At 44.6% G+C, this 16990-nt stretch overlaps 2 protein-coding genes across 2 annotated transcripts in view; one reads left to right on the forward strand and one right to left on the reverse strand.

Annotated features, from left to right (window-relative positions):
* The window catches only part of RBKS (ribokinase), a 74145-nt gene extending 62154 nt beyond the window's left edge, over nt 1-11991 (forward strand). The window contains exon 8 of the mRNA XM_059841231.1: nt 9133-11991. Within this exon, the coding sequence (XP_059697214.1) occupies nt 9133-9306 (174 nt within the window). The 3' untranslated portion in view covers nt 9307-11991. The remainder of the gene's footprint in view (nt 1-9132) is intronic.
* On the reverse strand, nt 10294-16387 carry MRPL33 (mitochondrial ribosomal protein L33). The gene is made up of 4 exons (XM_059841232.1): nt 16313-16387; nt 15418-15436; nt 12731-12837; nt 10294-10609 (listed from the first exon to the last, which is right to left on the reverse strand). The coding sequence occupies exons 1-4, from the start codon at nt 16332-16334 to the stop codon at nt 10560-10562; spliced, it is 198 nt and encodes a 65-aa protein (XP_059697215.1). The 5' UTR covers nt 16335-16387; the 3' UTR covers nt 10294-10559.
* Nucleotides 16388-16990: the final 603 nt, after the last annotated feature.

The following is a 16990-nucleotide window of genomic DNA, read 5'->3' on the forward strand; positions in this document are numbered from 1 at the left end:
CCACAACTCTTGATTCTGTGCAAGTTTAAATTTTGGGAAAGGTGGATACAGCTCCTGTAGAATGTGCAACTGAAAGTCCATCTTCTGTCTATTAGTGGTGATGTCTGCGTGCTTCCCTCTTGTTGACACATTGTGGTTTGTAACTTTGCAAGAGTGCCACTGGAGAGTTTTGTGTTCAGATGAAATGTAATGAGAATTTTCCAGTACTGCATTTTGTATATCATACATTTTTTATATGCACTGCAGGGGGGGGGGAAATGTGTGGAGGGTTTCTTCTACTCTTTCTGAGTTTCTATGTGAGGTATGAACTTCCAGATCAAATGAAAGGAGGTCACAGATCAAAGCTCAAGTGTGGAACCAGGGAAGAAGCAGATAATGAAGGCAAAAGTGAACTCAATCTTAAACAGAAGATTTACACAGAAGTGTATCCCAAATAGAAAAATTTCATGCCAAAATATCTATTGCCCTGGTAGTGTAGGAATCAGAGTAGTGGTGAATTGTTTGGTTGACAGGAATCTCACAGGTTCAGCAACACAGATATGTTGTTTTCAGAGTGGTATATGGAGTTCCTGGTTCCGTGCTCTTACTCCATTGTGTAAGAAAGAAATAAATTTGTCACTTCTCATAAATGCTATCTGGAGTTGAAAGGAGTTTATATGAGCATCATCACACTGAATTGTTTCGATGATTCAGAAAACAGAGTGCTCCCTGTGGGTGAACACTGTTGGCTTTCTGGAGTTAGACTAACAGTCTACTACACAGAATAACTTTGTTCCCCAGTGCTGAGCAGCATACTGGAATATTATTATCCAGGAGATAATAGGAGAATGAAGCTCTCCTGTGATCTTTCTCAGACTTCAGACTTCTCAGTGTGCTCTAAGAGAAAGCCATCACCTCGCAGACACCTTGCAGTATTTTTCTTGTAAACAGTGAGATGGGAGCTCCTCTGTTCTTATCCTGATTGAGAGTCCAGCAGAGCTGTGGAGGTCCACTTAATTATTTTGCATATCTCAGTTTTAGGGTTCCCAAGCTGTGCCTCACTTTCGAAGGATGGGTAGCTCATGTGATTCCTGTTAGCCCATGAAAGATCTGGAGCTTTGGATTCAGCCCACGGATGTCTCAAAGTGGGTGTTCTTAACATCCTTGATCTTAAGTTGGGTTAATTTCCCATCATGTGAAATGAGAGCACTATTACCTGCCTTCAAAGTTGATGCTGTATATGGGCTTTGAAATGTAAAGCAGATACTTTCATCTGTGCTTTTCAGATGACATACAAATTAAAAATTGCAGAGTTGTGAACGTTGTATGTTTTATTTCCAACATTCACCACAAACCAAACATTTCAGGGGAATTCATGCATCTGTAATGCTTGTCACTGATCTTTTTAGAAACAGTGCATAACTTAATGTAGTAGGATGTTTCAGAAAGGAAAGAAATTGCTTGCAGGAGGCCTTGTATTGAGATTAATCTCTCAGGAATGCAGGGGGTTAACGGTCAGGCTGATTAATCACTGTTAATGACCCATCAGGAAATCTGTCAGGAAGTGGGTAAAAATTCCTGATGGCTGATGTGAAGCATTGTGTGGTATGCTTTGGTTTTGATGTTTCCCAACTGATAGTCTACACTGGGTGTGGTTTAGTTACCTTTTAAGTTCTCAGGACATGTGAAGGACCAGATGATATGATGGCCTTGTTCAGCTTGAGTAAGTGAGCAAGAAACTTTCCCTGTTCAAGGCTGTGCCAGTTCCTCACAACATAAATGCATGAAAGTCAGGGATTGCTCCTTCCCACAGCTTCCCAGAACAGTCTGGTAAAGATGCAGAAAGGAAGCGTGATCATTCCCTCATTCCTCCAGACCCAGCCCACAGGGAATGGGGGGAAGAGTGGAACAGGCAGCTTTCCCTGTGTGAACAAGGAGCCAGAGTATTAAGGCTTGGATACACAACTGAGTTAATGAATTGCCTGGTGTTGACTGAGGGTGAGGTTTCACAGTTGGCTCAAGCTGATCCAAGATCCTGCTGAAAGGAGTGTTTCTAACCTCTTTCTCGTTTGCTGTGGACTAGCTATCATGTGGTAATACAGCAACTTGCTGATCTGGGTGGAAACTATTGTTTCTTGCTCAGTGTTGGCCGGCCCAGTCGTCAGAAGGATCACAGAACTGATCTGCCTCGCTGCTTGGCCACACAAGTGCTAAATCTGATGTAGGGGAGGGCGTGGGAACATGAGACAAGGATAAAAACATGAGTGGGGACTGAGCCTTTCAGCAGTAGCATAACCATGGATTGGCTTAAGCCTATTATGAAACTGCAGTCTGAATCACTGGAATTAAGAGTGCACTGTCAACCTACAGGGAATGCAAATTAAAATGTGTTAGCTTACACCTCCTGCCGTTGTTAAACACTGGCTGAGCTCAGCCATTCTGCACATGGCTGGGAGGAAGGAGCTACCGTGGGGCAGCATCTGAACAGTTCCCCATGACTTTGCCTGGAGTGTGCAAACCACATCAGACAGCATTGGAGGGGCTTGTGGGGAAGGCAGAGGGGAAGAAGAAAGGAAGAGACAAGCACCACTACCATGATTCTCTCTCTATATTTTCCTTTGGCTTAGGGTAACATCTGCTCTTTCTTTGTGACAAGACTGCAGAAATACTCAGTTACCAGAGGACAGATTAAGTAATAGAGTTGGAGGTCCAGACCCTAAAGCTCTGGGGCACAGTGTGCTTTTCCTAGTTCTTCTCCTTTATTTTCAACCCAAGTGGCTTTGCAGTGCTATCTAGTCAGTACCAAAACCCTAACTTAGACCTAGCCAGGCAAGCCCTGCTATTTGATTCAAGTTCATTTGGTTCTTATTGCTAAATTTGGTAGTTCCCAGTTAAGGACTTCCTCCTCCTTTGTTCTGGCTCAAAATTCCATGCAAAGATACAGGAATAACTGTGTTAGTGGAAAATCACTTTGTCATTTTCAAATATTTCATGTTTTAGGGGTTTGTGATGATAGGTCTCCTCCTTTAAGCACAGCTGTGCAGAGGCACACTGGTATCTGCAGGGTGCCCTACAAAGACAGCAATGCTTCCACACAGGATTAGCAACCCCAGACACTGTGGGAGTAATCATCCTTGTTAGCCCTTGATTTTAGGAAACAGTTTGAAGATAGTCAAATCAGTTTCATTTCAGGAGAGTTTCAAGATAGTGGAGTTAGTTTAATTTAAAGATTGTCTTGATTTAAACTGCCAAAATATCTTTCCAGTGAAACATGAGGAAATATGTGGGGAGGAAAACATTAGCCTCCCAGAAAATAATTTTTAAAAGTATTCCACAGGCAAATAAATGCAGAAGTATTAAAAAAAAAAAAAAAAAAAAACAGCCAGGAACCTTTCCAGAAATAAATCATTCTCCATCACATAGAGGATAAACATGGGTTCTTTCAGGAAGAAGGAAATCATAAAAATCCAAAAGCTGCATAACCAATCCAGCCACTGTGAGTGGGGTTTTCATGGCAAGGTTTTGGTAGTGGGGGCCTACAAGAATGGCTTCTCTGGAAAGCTGCTGGAAGCTTCCCCCATGTCTGACAGAGCCAATGCTCCAAGAGGGATCCACCACTGGCCAAGGCTGAGCCCTTCAGTGAAGGTGGTAGTGCCTCTGGGATAATGCAGTTTTACCCCTTAAGAGGGGGTAAAAATAGTGCTGTGCAACAACAGCTGGAGAGGGGGAGAGGAGATGTGACAGAAGCAATGGTGCAGACACCAAGGTCAGTGCAGAAGGAAGGGCAGGATCCCCTGCAGCCCATGGGGATCTACCTGCAGCCTGTGGAGGAGCCCCACGCTGGAGCAGGTGAATGCCCAAAGGAGACTGTGACCCATGGGAAGCCCGTGCAGGAGCAGGGTCCTGGCAGGACCTGTGGAGAGAGGAGGCTGTGCTATAACAGATTTGCTGACAGAACTTGTGACCCCATGAGGGACCCAGGAGCAGCCTGTTCCCGAAGGACTGAACCATGGGGAAGGGACCCACTCTGGAGCAGCATGTGAAGAACTGTAGCCTGTGGGAAGCACTCATATTCCATGGAGAATCCCATGGAGGACTGTCTCCTGTGGCAGGGACCCCATGCAGGAGCAGGGGAAGAGTGTGAGGAATCTTCCCCCTGAGGAGGAAGGAGCAGCAGAGAAACCATGTGGTGAACTGGCCACAATGCCCATCCTCTCTCATCCTGCACTGCTGTGGGAGGCAGAGGTAGACAAAATGGAAGTGAAAATAAACTTGGGAAGAATAGAGGATGGGGGAAGGTGTTTTAAGATTTGCTTTTATTTCTCGTTATTCTACTCTGATCTGATAAGGTAATTTCCCTAAGTCAGGTCTCTTTTGCCTGTGATGGTGATTGCTGTCTGCCCTTATTCCAATCCACAAGCCTTCTGCTCTATTTTCTCTCCCTTGTCCAACTGAACAGGGGAGTGGCTGAGTAGCTTTGGTGGGCACCTGGTATCCATCCAGGGTCACCCCCACCACAAACTCTCATCAAAGGATATGTTATTCCCTGAGCATTTCAGCTGAAATCATCCCCTAGATGAGACACAGACCCAAATGGCACAAGACTATCTGGATATATCCAAAGGCTGTAAATGTTCCTCCAGTTCCACTAGTAACCTTTCACCAAAGCACAGCCCAGGGATTCCTGTAAGGAGACATAGGCTTTTCCCACTTGTGAGCAGTGGATAATGGATAGTGAGTGCCTTTGCTGACAGCTATTTTTGTGTTACATGGGGCTAATTTGCAGTTTGGGTACAGAGTAGGCAGAGGTACAGCAAGGAATGTTGAGCAGATGTGACAGAGTGATAACATCCTCAGCATAATCCAGTACCACACAGTTGTGGAGCTCTATAAATGCAACAGGAATTCTCCAAGGCCCAGTTCCTCCGACAGAGCTGGGCATCTCTGCATCGCCATGGATGTGGGCTGCACTAAATCAGCACAATCCTCAGGCTTCCTTTATTTGTGCACTTCTGTGAATGCTCCTTGGAGGCTATAACCATCATTGTGAGCAATGTTACTGGTTCTGCATCATGAGGCACTTTTTGGCAGCTTTTGGATTGATGTTTTGATTTATTCACTTCATCATTACAGGCAAAGCATTTCTGTTGTACTGCTGTACAACAGCCTTTTCAGGAGTTTCTTTGGCCCTTGGTAACATGCTCTTAAAATGTATTTAATGGAATGAATCCCTCTTAGTAGCCAGACTGCACAATGACTGTAACTTCTTAAAAATCACCTGAGAATAGTTTTCTAAGGTTCACTAACAACGCCAGGTTTCAGGAGCCAGAGCCCTCTCATGCTCTTCCATAGTTGCTGTTGCTCTTGCCCAGGAGGACAGGCTGGGAGGGCAAAGGCTGAGCAAAACATTGCCCCGGAACGAGGCAGTGCAACTGCGGCCTCTCTGTGAACTGTAGCTTTTGGCCTCTTGGCCTCCAAATTTTTTTGGTGAGCAAGTCATCTTATTGTATAAGTGAAATGCATCCTAGTAGTCTGTGCATGATGGATTGGAAAAGGCTTTACATGCTGGAAAGGCTGTTGAACAATATAGTTTCCACTTACAAAGCAGTTTCCTTAAAAAGCTTCTCGGGGCAGCATGGTATAAAAATAGTTATACTAAAGTTGTGAACCAGCTTCTGACAAATCAGGACTAACAAAAGCTAAGGTATAAATAGCAGTGTTTTCATGGGTTTACTCTTCTCTAGAGTCACACAATCTCAATCAGTGCTGGATTGTAAGAAACAAAAATGCCCTTTTCCAGACACGCAGGAAAACAAGGACCTTACAGACTAGTGGCACAGAATATAAATAGGTTTTCAAAACTGCTTCAAACCCATAAAAATTAGTCAAAACCATGACATTTGTATTTAAGAATGAGCCACAGCATATCAGACAATTTAAAAATCCAATTCTTTATTTTATTTCAAACAAACTAGTATCTCCTGCTTTAAAGAAAGGTTAAATACATTATACTTTCATAATTATGGAATGAATTGTCTCCAGGTACTCAAGGATATGAGGATTATATCAAAGTCTGCAGTGTATTAGAATTCCCAGAAGACAAATACTGAAGAATGTAAAATATTACATACTCTGTATTTATATTTTGTCAGTGGGCACTCTGAATGCACCTTACTGGTCATTTTCAAATTAATTTTTTTGGTGAAGTAGGTTAGAATTATTTTTCTTAGAGCAGGTTTTGAAACAGCTAAATATAAGTCTACTATTTGTTATTCCAGTGTTGGTGTAATCTTGATTTTACTCTGAGCCTGTTCCTTCTAGTGCTCTGTGCAAACCATTTCAGAATCTACCAAACCCAATGTAGTTTAATCCACAGCACCAAAGAAGGAAGGTCTGTTTCTGTAAGCCAAAAATACTTCTTACTGCAGTTAACCCTGCAGCTGAAGCAGTTGTGCTGTTGCTCTTTTAGTCATGTTTGACCAGTCACGTCTGCACAGACCAGAAGCAAGGCTGAGCAGGGTATCCATAATCAGTCTGATGCATGACACTGTTCTCAGCAGTTCCTCTATTGAAAACACCCCCCTCACAAAACATTCACTTACCAACAACTGAATTTATGATACCCTTTGGGTCTGTGATAGCTGGGCTTTGCAGATACTGACTGCTTCACTCTATGCATGAGAAGTGAGGATTTCAGAAAAAGTTTACTGGCATCAAATCCTTCTGTATATTCTCCAATCACCCTGTAATCTTTTCTCTGGCAAAAAAAAATGCTAGGAGGACTTTTTCTATTCTGGATGGGAGTCTGCTGTTCTCTCCCTTTTCTGCTTTCAGAGGCATTTATCATTGTTCAGCCACACTAAAAGGGAGATCCCCAGCCATCTCACACCCTCAGAGCATCATCCATGAGCAGAGAGCCACAGTAACATTGCAGGGAGAACTTACACTCCATCTCACTGGCACACAGACTAAGACCTGGGTGACATGTGGTTAGTGTTTTTTTTGTTCCTGTAGCCAACAGTGCAGCAATTATTAAAGAAAAACCCCAAAAGACAGTATTCTCCCATGCTGCTGCCAGGTAACAGTTTATGCCATTTGACACCAGATATTCTGAGTATTACTCATTAAAATATTTGGCTTCTTCCATTTCCCAGTGATCACTGTAAAAAATGTTCTTCCTGCTAGAGCTACAGCAGAACAGATCTGCGTGCTGAAATCCTACTCCTGTCTGTAACAACAGCACCAAAATAGCTTTAATAATTAATCATGCAGTGATTAGATTACAAACTCTGAGGTGGGATGGAGATTTTATACTATGCATCAGACAAAAGACACTGGCAATGCTTAACTAGCAGTCACCTGCTCCTGCTCCACCTGCCATTGTGGGAACACTCCGGAAACCAGAAGGGAGACAAAGGCCCAACAGAAATTGATAAAAACCTTCACCTGCCCCTGGTATGTTCAGGAATACAGAACTGTTGAAACAGGTGCTGCTACAGCTGCATGCAGGGATACAGCTTTGCTTATTAACTTGTCATTTGCCAGGCCGTGCTCTCCATCGTGTCCTGATAGAAGACAGCATTCAAACTCCAGGCCAAGCAAGAGTTAAGCAGGGAGTTTTCTGACTGGAAACACCAATGCAAACAGCCACTGTGGCAGGGCTGGGCAAGAGAGGCCAGGTCTGGGGTAGGGCCCCTGTCCTGTGCTCACCCCTGTTAGGGTCCCTTGCAGTGCCCATGCTGCTCTGCCCTGTCAGCTGCTTGCAACACCAGGAACAAATTTCTGTGGAAGTGGCATTGTTTTGCTGGAATGATTGTATATGCAGCTGATTTCAAGGCAAGTAAGAGTGTAAGACTGAGAAACACTAGTATCCAAAATTGGAACATTATTTCCTAGTCTTAACTTCCATTAGAAATTTTGCTGAGCTGTTTTGACAGTTTTTCCAGGCTCTTTGCTCTTGTCACATGACTCTTGGGGCCTATTTATTACAACTACATAGGCAAAATCTCTCATCCATATGCTGGATCTGGAATGAAATAAGATAATACTCGTGTGTCTAGTTTAATGCCTTAAAAAAAGGGACCTTAGATTAATGATTTAAAAAAGGGACCTTAGGACCAGTTTTATGGTACCAACAAGAACTGGTATCAGTCTGGCCTTAGAATCAAGAGAGTTTTAGGGGAGGAGAGGGAAAGAACACTGTGGACTGAAATGAGCAAATCAAGTTAAACACGACCATCAATCAAGTTAAATTTTGCCAGTTGCTGGGGACACGTCATAGCACAGAAGAGCTGAACAACAGTTAAGAGGTGCTTGGGAGGCAAACAGCTGTCACTCCCTGCTGACCAGAGCACAGCCAGCAGTATCTGGGCAAAAGGGTCAGAGCCAGCCGGGGTGTGGCTGGTGCCCATGTGGGACAGATGTACTCCATGCCTCCCCAGGGCTCCCACGGGGCACGCAGGCCACGGCTTGGGAACGATGGGTAGCTCAAGAGGGCCATGGCTGCCAGAGCTTCCAGTGAATGCCACTGTCCTCATCCTCCATGGGCAAACTCAGCATAGGTGGCAAAGCTTGACCCAGGAATAAAAGTGATTTGTGTGATAGATACAACGCTAGTTTTTAATGACAGTGGGATCCTTTTAATAAACAACAGCTAAGTTCTGAAAGTGTCAAAACATATCCCTCTGCAACTAGGAATTTACACAAGCCTCATGGCTTGTTTTTTCCTCCCTCTTTTCACTGCTCCTTCTACCACTGACCTTTATAAAAAACGGAAGTTAAATAAGAGAAAAATAGCTTTAATGAAACATCAAGGTTGAGAAATCAAAATCAGACACTCCAGCAACAGGAAATTTCAAAAGCAGTGTTCATAACAACATCTTGCTAAACTGTGGCATGCTTGCTTTGCTTTTTCTTTAAGTTTTAAGCCATATTAGAGTGTGCACCTTGACTCAGCAACTGGGCACAAGGATAGTACTGTGGCATTAGTTTACTGTGCAAAATTTCCTAGGCATAGAAAAGCGTATTGAACTCAACCCCTGAACAATTTCCTGACCCCTGCAATCAGTGCTGCAGCTTGTGTCTTTCCAGTAAAGGCATCTGAATTGTTTCCCTGTGCAAATACACTTAAGCTTGTTTGTTATTTTATTCTAGGGCGCTGGAGACAGTTTTGTGGGAGCGCTGGCTTTCTACCTGGCCTACTATCCCAAGTTATCCATGGAGGAAATGATCAGGAAGTCTAACTGCGTCGCATCAGTGAGCGTCCAGGCACCGGGGACACAATCTTCATATCCTTACAGGAAGGACTTGCCTCAGGACCTTTTCTAATTGATTGTCTAGCTCAGTGTACTGATTTTATCTCATACCAGACAGCATCATTCTCCTGACTGCACTGAGGTTCTCCTCTGCTGACTGGAAAGGCCAGCAGAGTCTCTTTGCTTCTCCTTTCAGGAATCCTGTGTTTCTGTTCTACAGTAGTAGATGGGGTGCGGGTGGTGGCTCTTTCAAACACAGCACAGCAGGTCTCTCTGGCCCCACACAGCCCTGTGGCTGTCCCACACAGTGTGCCTTACTGAACTACATGAAGTTTACAGCAAAACACCTGCAGGGTATTGGGCTCCTGACAGGATTTGTACTTGATTTTATCAGAACTGCTTATGTGAAATGGCAGCACATGAAGCAGAGCATTAGCTTTGAGACTGCAACTTCAGTGCTCAAGCACCAGGGCCAGTGTTTGGCTCACAACAAAGCCCCGTATGTCGAGCCTGGGCCCGCCTGTGCCCACGTGCCTCAGGTGTGGCACTGCACTCTGTGCTTGCCCACACTCAGGAAGGTCCCTCCAACTGCAAACACGACAGGACTGCTGCTGAGGTAGACTTTGAAAAATGTTTCTAGCCACATTGCTCTCAACACAGGCAAGCCAATTAAGGGGGAAAAAAGCTTACAAAAAACATCAGAGAACTACCTTGTCTGTTTTCTTCATGTTTGACAAAAACCCAAGAATGAAAAATCTGTCCTGATAACCTGGCTGAAAATAATACAGGCCTTTAACCATGTTAATAGCTTATCCAAAAACTCATCTAGGTTCCCATTCCTTCTTCTTTCCTCAGAAGGAGCTGGTGCAACATTACCCCTCCAAGTAATGACACCAGCCTGTGGTCACTACTGTCGCATCTGTGGCTGGTAGGTTAGAAAAACTTGCAATCCTGCCATTGAATTCCCGCTGTGGAAAATGTTAATTTTTATTGCTTTATAAAACAATAGTTCCTTTGAAGATTACAGACTCTTTCACAATAGAAAACACAGACAATGGGATTTGCTATTTAATTTTTTTTTAATTGAGCACTGTAAAAATAACTCAAAAGATAAATAAATGTTACTGTGATGATCTATGTCCAGACATTAGGAATTTTCTCTCTCTACATTGTTTTATTCACAATGGCCTTCAAATCACAGGAGACGGTGATCCCAGTTCATTTCCTCTCTTTTCAGCCCATGTTGCTGGATTTCTGAATCAGTGTTCACCCCATCCTCCCCCCAGACCATCCTCGTCTCATGTATAAATCAAGTCCAGTCATTGTTCACACAGAACGGATTTTTCTCTTCTCTGTGAAGAGGACACGTTGTTTTGCTACAGGGAAAAAAAAAAGAAAAAAGAATTCGTTAAGAAGCCTGAAGTGTTAAAATTCAATTCAACCAGCCCACGTTCCTTTTCTCCTGGCTGCCTTCACTGCTTAAATGAGTGTGGAGCAACTGACTGGCACAGCATTGTTGTTAACCAACTCCTGAAGGAGTTTCGTGGTGCTTTCACTTTACATGTAATTTTTAGTTCCTAAGATGTCCACTTTACCTCTGTGAGAATAAGTGTCAGAATGCAAGTGACTGAAAACACTCAACAGCTGCTCTGTGTGACTATTCTGAGTCACAGCTGTTCAATGTAGGGACAAAAATAGGTTCTTTCTGCTTTCTACTACTCTTCAACTCCAGAGCCCAAACAACTACAGATGATGAGTTGGATCCAGTTGGCCTCACAGACTGACTGAGAACTTAACCAATTGTCCTGTGGATCTCTCAGCGAGGCACAAACTGGCCGTGACCACAATCCCTGATGCAGGTGTTTGCAAAAAAACATGCACAGAGCAGGTTAAGCATAGTCAATACATTGATAAAAACCAAAAATTACAAAATAAAGCAAAGCAAAGCTTTAAAATGCCATCTGAAAATCAACAGTTTGGTCAGATTCATTATATGAGTTCCTTTGAAAGCTCTGCAAGAGCAATCCACACAACAAAATCTCTTCTTCCACAAAAAAGTTTCGTTTTAAGAAATACTGCAGATAGTACAGATTCTGTTGCTGCAGTTGGGAGGTTGTGAAACTTGGGCAATCCTGCCACTACTTCACTAAAATGCCTTATTCTGTGGATGTCCCAGGTTTCTAAGAAGTATAAAACATAAGGTGAAAACACATGCCAAGTGAAAATGCTTCCAAACATATTCCTGATGTGAGTTGTTATCTAGACTCAAATTTACTTCCCTTCACACATGCAACACTTTCTCACATCAATTTCTCACTTGTGTTCTACTACAGGCTACAAAGATCAAACCTTTCTTCAGCAACCTACTACATGTTCTGAGTTCTTCTCTTTCTTCACTTCCCTACAAGTTGCAAAGCCTCTGGAGGATCACTCTGCACACTGTTTCAATGCAACAATTTATTTTCCTTATTCAAGAATATAATCCTAGAGATCTCTGTTTGCCCTTCTGTGTGGAATTCAAAAGGAAAGCCACAACCTCTGTCACCTCTGAAAACTGCACATTGCTTCCCTGGTGGTTTCTCTCACCTCTCAAAGCTCCTGTACTGTTAGCTCTGAGAATGAAAAGGTAGTCCTCTAACAAGAACATTTTAAGAAAAAATAAACTTGAATCACATGCATTATCACAGCATTGAACTGGCCATGCATTATCTACTTAAAGCTGCTTAATAAATTTCTTATATTCTACAACTTTAAATAAGCTTTTTTTGCATTAGCTACACCATGTCATTTCTAATATGATTTGGTTTAAGCTTTTTAACATTAAATTCTGCTTTTGAATGCTAACAACAGAAACTTCAACCCTTAGTAACATTTCAAAAAGCTGGGTGAGCAAAAGTGTGGCAGTGTGGCAGGTGCTATAACCTGTCCAACAAATCAGATTCTTAAACTGAGAAAATCTGCAAGGACCAGGGGAACATAAAAGAATCCACTAACTGCCATCTGGAGAGTGATATCATTTGTGGAATAGGAAGAATCTGTGCCTATTTCTTTAGAAGAAAAAGTCCATTTTGTAAGAGGTGGTTAAAATTTCTGGTCTAGAGCTCCCATGGCAGCTTAACAGAACACTTCTGTTGATGCATACTTTGTGCCTGCTTGTTGGAGGTAGCACCGTCTAGCAAACCACACAAAGAGACAGAATGAAAGAACTCCTGTGTCACTTGACTTCGCCAGTGACATGTGGCATGGCTGTCATCAAAGTCTCTGATGTGTCAGGCAAGTCATTACTTTGTTTCACTGCCACAATCTGTAAAATGAGGGTAACATTTACTTCCCACTGGAATGTCATGGAGAACAGCAACCGTACAGTCATTTGAGTATGAAACATGTTATGACATATTCTGCTTAGATGGGAAAAATCCTGTTGCATTCAAATCTTTTCTCCCACAGAGTCAGAGGAGCTCACACAAAGCAGGCTGACTTCTTCCCCGAGCCCTTACCGATGGGATCGTATCTCAGCAAGACCAGTTTTTCCTGCAGTCGCAGCCTCCTGATGTTGAAGCAGTAGCCTGTCTCTGCAGCGCTCTTCATCCTCACCAGGATGTATCTAAAGTCACAAGGGATGTCTCTGTGTCAGGGCACAGGCACTCAGTGAGGGCCCACCACATCTGCCAGGGCACGGGCCAGCGGACAAGCTTTCAGCACACACAGTTTGGCACAATCACATCAGACACTTCATTTCAACTTCAGGAAGGGGAGTATCAAAACTATGTATGCTTAACTTTTAACAAAGACAAACACTAAACCATAAGCTCCAGAAACAAGGTTAAGTAAGTAATTCCTTAAGGATATTAAGGATATATCCTTAATATACAAGGATACAAGCCTACAGAGAAGTAGCTCCTCCAAAAACCAGTGAGGTGGGAGGAATAAAACCAGGAGAGACAAAAAGAAATTAGGAAAATGAGCATACAGTTGAGTCACTAAGGCTTAAAAGCTAAGGGCAAGAGAGGAAGGATGATGGTAGTTAAAGATGTTCAGGCTGTAGATAACACTGTATCACAGACTATCACTTCCTCATGCAGAGAGGAAGCTAGGCAGATAGGCTGGCACAAGAGGCATGCGAAAGGAGAAGCAGAACCCCTTGGTACCATCCTGCTAGAGATACAAAACTTGTTATTAAGCCAGCCACGGGAACCCCCTTCCCCACTGGAGGGCTCTCGGTTTGCGGGGCAGGCTGGCAGCAGCTGCGGTGTCCCAGGAGCAGGAGACTGAGGAAGCTGCTCCACACCCCCAGTCTGGAAGCATGCCAAGATCCAAGCAACTTCCCAGTTTCAAAATAAATGTAAAACCCTTTAACCAGTCTGTAAATTACATCTTCCATTTCAATCAAGAGATGGATACATCTCAGTTAATTTTCCATTTTCCTGTACTTTCCTGTTTCTAACACAAAATGGTCTCTCAAAATGAACCCGTTCTTCCTCACTTGTACAGCTCTGACCAGTTACTTCCTTAAGCTCTTCCGTTTCAGCTTTGCAATCTAATTTACTATTGAGTTCAAAATAAAGAGAAAGACACTGGATTCCTGCAGACAACTGACCAAGCATATTCTTGGGATTACCCCTGGTTGCTGTCCTCTCCTATACACTACTGCAGGTGTGCTGTGAAGCTTCAGTAACCACAAAGACTCCTTTCCCTATATCTCACTCACTTCCTCAAAACCTCTGTGCAGTTTCCCCTTTCTGGGGGAATCAGTGGCATCAGTGTGGCCAGGCCTTCAAATCCTTGTGCACCACACATTTGAGGCCAAGCCCATTCCAAACAATACACCTTGCTCAAAAAAATTACTCCCATGTGAAGGAATGTAACAAGGAGCAAAGGCAGAAAACACTAGAAAGCTGTCAGGGCAGGAAGAAACTCAAGGGGAGAGGAGAAGGATAAATAATATAAGAACATATTCCTGGAGTGCATATGGGACTGTAAAAGAACAGAAAAAAACATTGGGATAAAAAATAAAAGGGAGTGTGTGATAGAAATCCCTACATTAACATTAGTAACATCATTTTAAAAAGCTACTTTTTTACCTTGCAGAAACCTCCTGGTTTGCTGTGTTTGTTTTTTGAACAGATAACAGTAGAAAAATGAGATGTCAAACTGCTCTCTGTCAGGCACATACTTGGGAAGTGCTTTCTTAATTTAAAAGGCTGACAATTGTGTAGAAATTCTGTAACAGAAGAATCTGCTCAAATGTGGCAAGTGGTTGGTACTGGCTCTGCTGGGGGCAGATTCTTAAGAAAACCAAAACACAGAAAATGTAGCAAAGGCCATAGATCCCAGGCCTGTGTGGTATCAAGTATATTACACTCACACAGAATGCAATTTGTGGGAAGGGAAAATAGGAATGTGTCCACATAAATGTACCAGATTAGCCTCTTGGATTTGTCTAGCTAATTTTCTTACAAAGAGCATTTTGGATGCAAGTCAGTTTCTCCACATGACCTTGTTTCCTTGGGCCCACACTGTAAGAGCACTGGTGTGCTCAAAGCACATATTCCTTTCTTTCCAATCCTTAACACAGGTCAGAGGACTGTGACTAATTTCCTTCCAGAGCCCACTAACATCTCTGCTGAGCTGGACATCAGAGCAAACTGATATGCCCAGAGCACTGACTGCACCCCATCCCTTCCTCACATCCAAACTCAGGAATATGCTCAACCTAGGAAGTGTTCTGCACTCTGGCTATGGCAAAGCTTCACAGCACCTGCCCAAAGTCCACACCACAGACAACAAAGACCCACGCTGTACCTTAGTTTACTCTCCTCAGCTAAAAAGGTTTGACAGGTGAACAACAGGAAAAATACTTGGATAATTTACAACCTCTCTAATCACAAAGCACTGAGGTGTGCTCCCCCCCGTGCAGGGCACTTTGGAGATTACTGCTGAGCTCAATGCAACAGCCCATAGGACAAAACCTGCCCTTGCTGCAAGTCCAGAACCCATGGGAGAGTTTCACACCATTCTGTACTTACCTGTGAGAAGACACACATACAGAATGGCTGAGAGGATGCAGCCAGACTCAAGGATTGGAATTCTCTCAGGTATATTAAAAAAATCTAGAGAAGCTTAACATTTTGTAAAGATACAACATAACAGTAATCAAAAACTGGTGAGGAAAACCATCACTTACTTAGATTTGCTCTTGGCCACTGGTTTGGTTTTTTTTCCAGCATGAAGAAGAGAAAAACAGAAGAAACAGTTACCATTTTATCTTGTTTCCTTTATATGCAACATACAAAGATTAGGTGTGTTCCGTGGCCTGATTTTGCTAAAGCCCCAGAGAGATGATAGTGCAAAGAGATTTACTGTCACAATAAAGCACCACTCATTCTGCCATGTGCTGTCAGCTCTTTCTGCCATCATGCCACCTTTGTAAGTGTCTGTGCAAATGCAGTGCCCAGCATGACAGGCTGCACTTGCTGCACCCTCCAGATGTTCTCAGTAAGTTTTCAGCGTCAGAGCCCAGTATAAACTCTCTGGGTGAATGTGAAGTTGAGACAGGCGTGAGGAGCACTGCTGGTGGAAACTGCAGTCTCCCGGATTTGTTTCCACCCACTGGGGCCTCGACTCCTGCTGTGGTGCCAGCCCAAGGGTCCGCATGGCCACAGGCGCAGAGCCGGGAGCCCTTCTCAGCTGAGCCCGACCTTCTCACGGGCCTGCCTGGGGGCTCGCTCATCTAACCCACAGCACAGCGTCAAACAGCCGGAATTACTTTTCTGTCACCTCACTGAATTTAAAGTAATCATAAATCTGCAGCACGAGTTCAAACCCCACTAAAATTAAAAAAAAAAAAAAAAAAAAAAAAAAAGCTATGAGGTTATGTATATTGTGTCTGTGCAAGGTTCGTTTAGGTCACACTGGTTCCTCCGGGGCACGCTGGGAGGCCCCGCGGCCGAGGGAGGGGAAGGGCGGGGAAGGGCCGGCAGGGGTCACGAAGGTCGCGCCGCCGGGGCCGCCCGCCCGCCCCCACAGCCGCCGCCCCCCCCGCCGCCGCCGCCCGGCCCCGCCGCGCCCGCGCCACTCACGGGCCGCCGCCGTCAGGAACATCGCGCCGGGCCCGCCGCGCCCCGCCCCTTCCGCCGCCACAACCGCGTCCGGGGCGCGGGGCCGGGCCCGCGGGGCAGGGCCGGCAGGGCCGCGCCGCCCGGGGGCGGGGCCGGCGGCGCTCCTGTGCCCGTGTCTGTGTGTCTGTGTGTCTGTGTCCGTGCCCGTGCCAGGGAGCCCGGTCTGAGAAATCCGGGATGCTGTTGTGGCGGCCGGGAGGGCCGGTGGTATCCTGGGCTGCATCCAGCGCAGCCTGTGGCCAGCAGGTCGAGAGAGGCGATCCTGCCCCTCTGCGCAGCCCTGGTGAGGCCACAGCTGGAGTGCTGTGTCCAGCTCTGGGCTCCTCAGTGCAAGAGGGACACGGAGCTGTTGGACAGAACCTAGTGGAGGGCAACAGAGATGATTAAGGGATTGGAGCGTCTCTCTCATGAATAAAGGCCGTGGGAGCTGCGCCTATTTAATCTAGAGAAGAGAAAAGTGAGAGGGGATCTCACTAGTGCATGTATATATCTCAAAGGTGGGTGCCAAGAGGATGATGCCCAGCGACAGGGCAAGGAGCAGTGGTCATAAACTAAAACAAAGGAAGTTCCACCTCAACATGAGGAAGAATTTCTTTGCATTGAGTGTCAGAGGACTGAAACAGGCTGCCCAGGGATGTT

The sequence above is a fragment of the Haemorhous mexicanus genome, chromosome 3 (assembly GCF_027477595.1).
Source record: "Haemorhous mexicanus isolate bHaeMex1 chromosome 3, bHaeMex1.pri, whole genome shotgun sequence".
Classification (NCBI taxonomy): Eukaryota; Metazoa; Chordata; class Aves; order Passeriformes; family Fringillidae; genus Haemorhous; species Haemorhous mexicanus.